General features: G+C 36.3%; 1 protein-coding gene across 1 annotated transcript in view; it reads right to left on the bottom strand.

The window, feature by feature from the left end:
- Window positions 1–1,475: 1,475 nt before the first annotated feature.
- The window catches only part of LOC106779478 (metacaspase-1), a 6,568-nt gene continuing 4,344 nt past the window's right edge, over window positions 1,476–3,699 (bottom strand). The window contains exons 2-5 of the mRNA XM_014667591.2: window positions 3,156–3,489; window positions 2,273–2,393; window positions 1,959–2,171; window positions 1,476–1,743 (exon numbers count right to left, since the gene is read on the bottom strand). Of these exons, the coding sequence (XP_014523077.1) occupies window positions 1,684–1,743; window positions 1,959–2,171; window positions 2,273–2,393; window positions 3,156–3,489 (728 nt within the window). The 3' untranslated portion in view covers window positions 1,476–1,683. The remainder of the gene's footprint in view (window positions 1,744–1,958; window positions 2,172–2,272; window positions 2,394–3,155; window positions 3,490–3,699) is intronic.

Consider the following 3,699-nt stretch of genomic DNA (forward strand, 5'->3'; position numbering starts at 1 on the left):
GCTAGTCAGGACGTCTACCGTGTGTTCTAGATGTCCTATTGAGGTTGAGGGACACAGGTTCAGAGTGAACCTTATTTGTTTACCTCTAAAGGGCTAGAGGTAATTCTGAGAATGGATTGGTTAGCTGTCAATCACATTCTTTTAGACTGCGGCGAAAAGAAGTTGATTCCCTAGTGAAGACGAAATTCTATCCTTAACAATTGATGTGTCGAGGCAAGGTATAATGGAAGGCGCCAATTGTTTCTTGATAATGTCCCATGAGGAAACGACCCAAGACTTAAACCTTTTGGCTCACGAGAACCAGAATGTAGATCTTTTAGTCGTGAGCGACTTCTTAGATGTTTTTCCCGAAGAAGTTCCTGGCTTACCTCCTCCACTAGAAGTGAAATTCTCTATGGATTTGGTCTCAAGAGCAGGGCCAGTTTCTATAGCCTCTTATCAGATGGCTCCAACAGAATTGGCCGAGTTAAAGAAGCAGATAGAAGAGCTGTTAGAGAAATAGTTTATCTAGCCTAGTGCTTCGCCATGGGGAGCGCCGGTGTTGTTAGTGAAGAAGAAAGATGGTAGCTCTAGACTGTGTTTATTACAAGCAACTGAATAAGCTGACTATTAAGAACAAGTATCTGTTGCCGAGGATAGATGATTTGATAGACTAGTTGTATAGAGCTACGGTGTTCTCTAAAATTGATCTAAGATCGGGCTATCATCAGATATTGGTGAAGGCAGACGATGCGTAGAAGATTGCATTCAGGTCTAGATATGGCTACTATGAGTATCTAGTCATGCCTTTTGGTGTGACTAATGATGCTCCAGCCATTTTCATGGACTCTATGAATAAGATTTTGAGACTGTTCTTAGACAAGTTTGTTGTTGTCTTTATAGATGACATACTTGTCTATTCTCTCTTATAAGCCAAATAAATCCCATGCAAACATACAATATTCACACCATTAGAATAACTCTTCTTCCACCTTATCCATATGTTAAACATATTATTCCTGTATTATATACTTTTTGGCATAAATCAATAAAGGTATATTAGATTTTTCTCTTATATACACATCTACAACTGACATAATAGATAGTATGATAATATTTAAATAATTATTTTCGGTTCAATTCAATTTGGTTTTAATCGGTTCCAAAATTTCAAATTTGTAAACTGATTCAAATGGCTCAGTTCCGACAAAAAACAATTCAAAATCGATCCAAAAATTTCCGGGTTTAATCAGTTTTCGGAAATCAGATTTTGTTTCGTGGATCAGTCTAGTTCTGTACACCTCGTCATATTGGAAATTTAATACCTATTTAATAAAAAATTACATCAAATTTATGCACATGATGCAAGATTAGTTCTAGACAATCACTTATCATCATTATTGAGACTTTAGGTAAAAGAGGACCTAATTTAATCAGGATAAAGGGTAAGATGCTAACCTTTTACGGGGAATTCAATTAGGAATCGAATCAGCATATTAATCAATGAGTGCAGCAGCAACCGAGTCGTTATTATTAGAGCATATAAAATTCTCAAGGGTAACATAAATCATCCAAACATATCCTCAGTAACTTCCAAAAAAGGATCCTATCTACTTTATAATACATTAATTTATCATTGTGATCAATGTCGTATACAGGGGCATGGCCAAAGAAAACAAATTGCAGAACAAAGAATATTGAGTATCACAAGGAAAAAGGTTTTCTATAAACATCAAATGCTTCGCAAGCCGTTAACTGAGGTTCCTGTCCAAACAAAACGCAACAAGGAAAAACAACAGAAGTAAGTTCAACATAAGGAAACTCATTGAGCACAAACACAAATATAAAAAAGGAACTCTTATAGGTGGTATACAAGTAATGAGTTCAGAACTTCATATAATCCAGCAACTGATAGAAAGGGAACAGTTAAAACATGGTTTATGATACGATCAAACAACTTTCAAGTAAACTATATTTACCTGTCTCAGTCCACCGGCACTTAGACTACCTCCGGTCACAAGCATGGTGAGAAGAGATGTCACCATATCTCCACCCCCACCGCCACTGCCAGCATCTCTGATGGCAGTGCGCATTGCAGTGAGAATGCTGCCATAGGTAGCCCCATGACCTCGCTCTATTGCTTGGATGAAGCAAAATGTCATTGCCCCAGTCGATGTAATTTTTGATAGAGCCTGTTTATAAATATAGTGATCATATGTTCACACAACAGATCTCATTGGTCTAAATTGAAACACGGTCAGAGATAAATCAATTTGAATTTGCTGAAACTTACAGATGTATCAGCGGAAGTTTGATCATCATCGCATCCACTGAAGCAAATAACTTCCCCACCATTAGATCCTTTCCATACACCAGACCTAGGACGATGGTCTTCCCATGCATATTGTCCATTCCTGTTACAGAGATAGAAGAATCAGTGGACCGTAAGGAAATATGATGAGTCAACAACGACAGCTGTTAGTAAGTTAGTCCATTAGACAATTAGCTTTACTCACTAGTTTGTTAGTAACCTTAGAAGATATTTTTATAAATGGGGAAAGAAGATTCGAGAGAGACAAACTGTAAATTTGATGGATTTTGTAATTGAAGGGATTCATGAAGTAGAAACCACTGAGAATTCTATTCTCTATTTTCTGTTATATTCCTTTGGTTCTTTCTCGCCAGCTTCCATCTCTTTTCTCTATATATGTACAATCTAGGCAAAATAATTAAGTGAAAACTAAATTTATAAAAATATAGGAAGGAACGGAAGAAAAAGAAAAACACATCTTAGTTTTCTTCTTGTAAATGCTTTTCCCATTGAACTCTAATTATGAAGGAATAAATGTAAGTAAGCAAAGTAAATTTAAATAATGCAATAAATTGGTTTTATCCTACACATGCAGTACGCCACATACAGGCTTCGGTTTTTACTCAATAAGTGACGCTCCAACTTTCCCTGGCATACAATATTTCCTACACTTATGCTATTAATCCTCATACTACTCGGTATTAAATAAAAAGTGCATACATTTATATTATATCCCTTTTCCTTTTGATGAAGCGGCAATGCAAAGTTAAAAAAATTTCATTAAACATCACAATGCTAAAGTCAACCAAGCCAAATATAATAAAGATAAACCATGCAGAAACAACAGACTATTTTATAAGGTAACCTCTTCATTCTGCAAAGAAAAGGCAAATCTAGAACAGTGCCACTGTGGCAGGCATCAATTAGTGCATGTAGCTTAGCTCCGCGAGGAATGGGTCTAACAAGGGCTGCATTGATCTCATCATCTACAATCATACCCTGCGTTTCAAAATCCAGGGGACATAGAGTTTCATCATATCCATCAGCTTCATCACCACTATAGTTCCTTTGCTGTGAACCATGACCAGAATAATGGAAAACCAGAGAGTCTCCAGGTTGAGATCCTTGTGCAAGCCAATACATTGCCATCCTAATGTTGTGCTTGGATGGAAATTTGGGGCCATGGGGATCTTCTTCTTCTGCATTTTAAAATTCAAATGCTTTATGAATTTCATTTTTTTTGAAAAAAAAAAAATATAGGATAATCAACTCTTCCAAATTTGTAGATTAAATCATAACCACACATTGCATGCCAAATTTTAAAATCAGATTTAGCTCATACAAACTGTTGACAGGATTTGACCCCACACATTGCATGAAACTCAAATAGCTATGATATTAAGAGATCT

This window comes from Vigna radiata, unplaced genomic scaffold (assembly GCF_000741045.1).
Source record: "Vigna radiata var. radiata cultivar VC1973A unplaced genomic scaffold, Vradiata_ver6 scaffold_282, whole genome shotgun sequence".
NCBI lineage: Eukaryota > Viridiplantae > Streptophyta > Magnoliopsida > Fabales > Fabaceae > Vigna > Vigna radiata.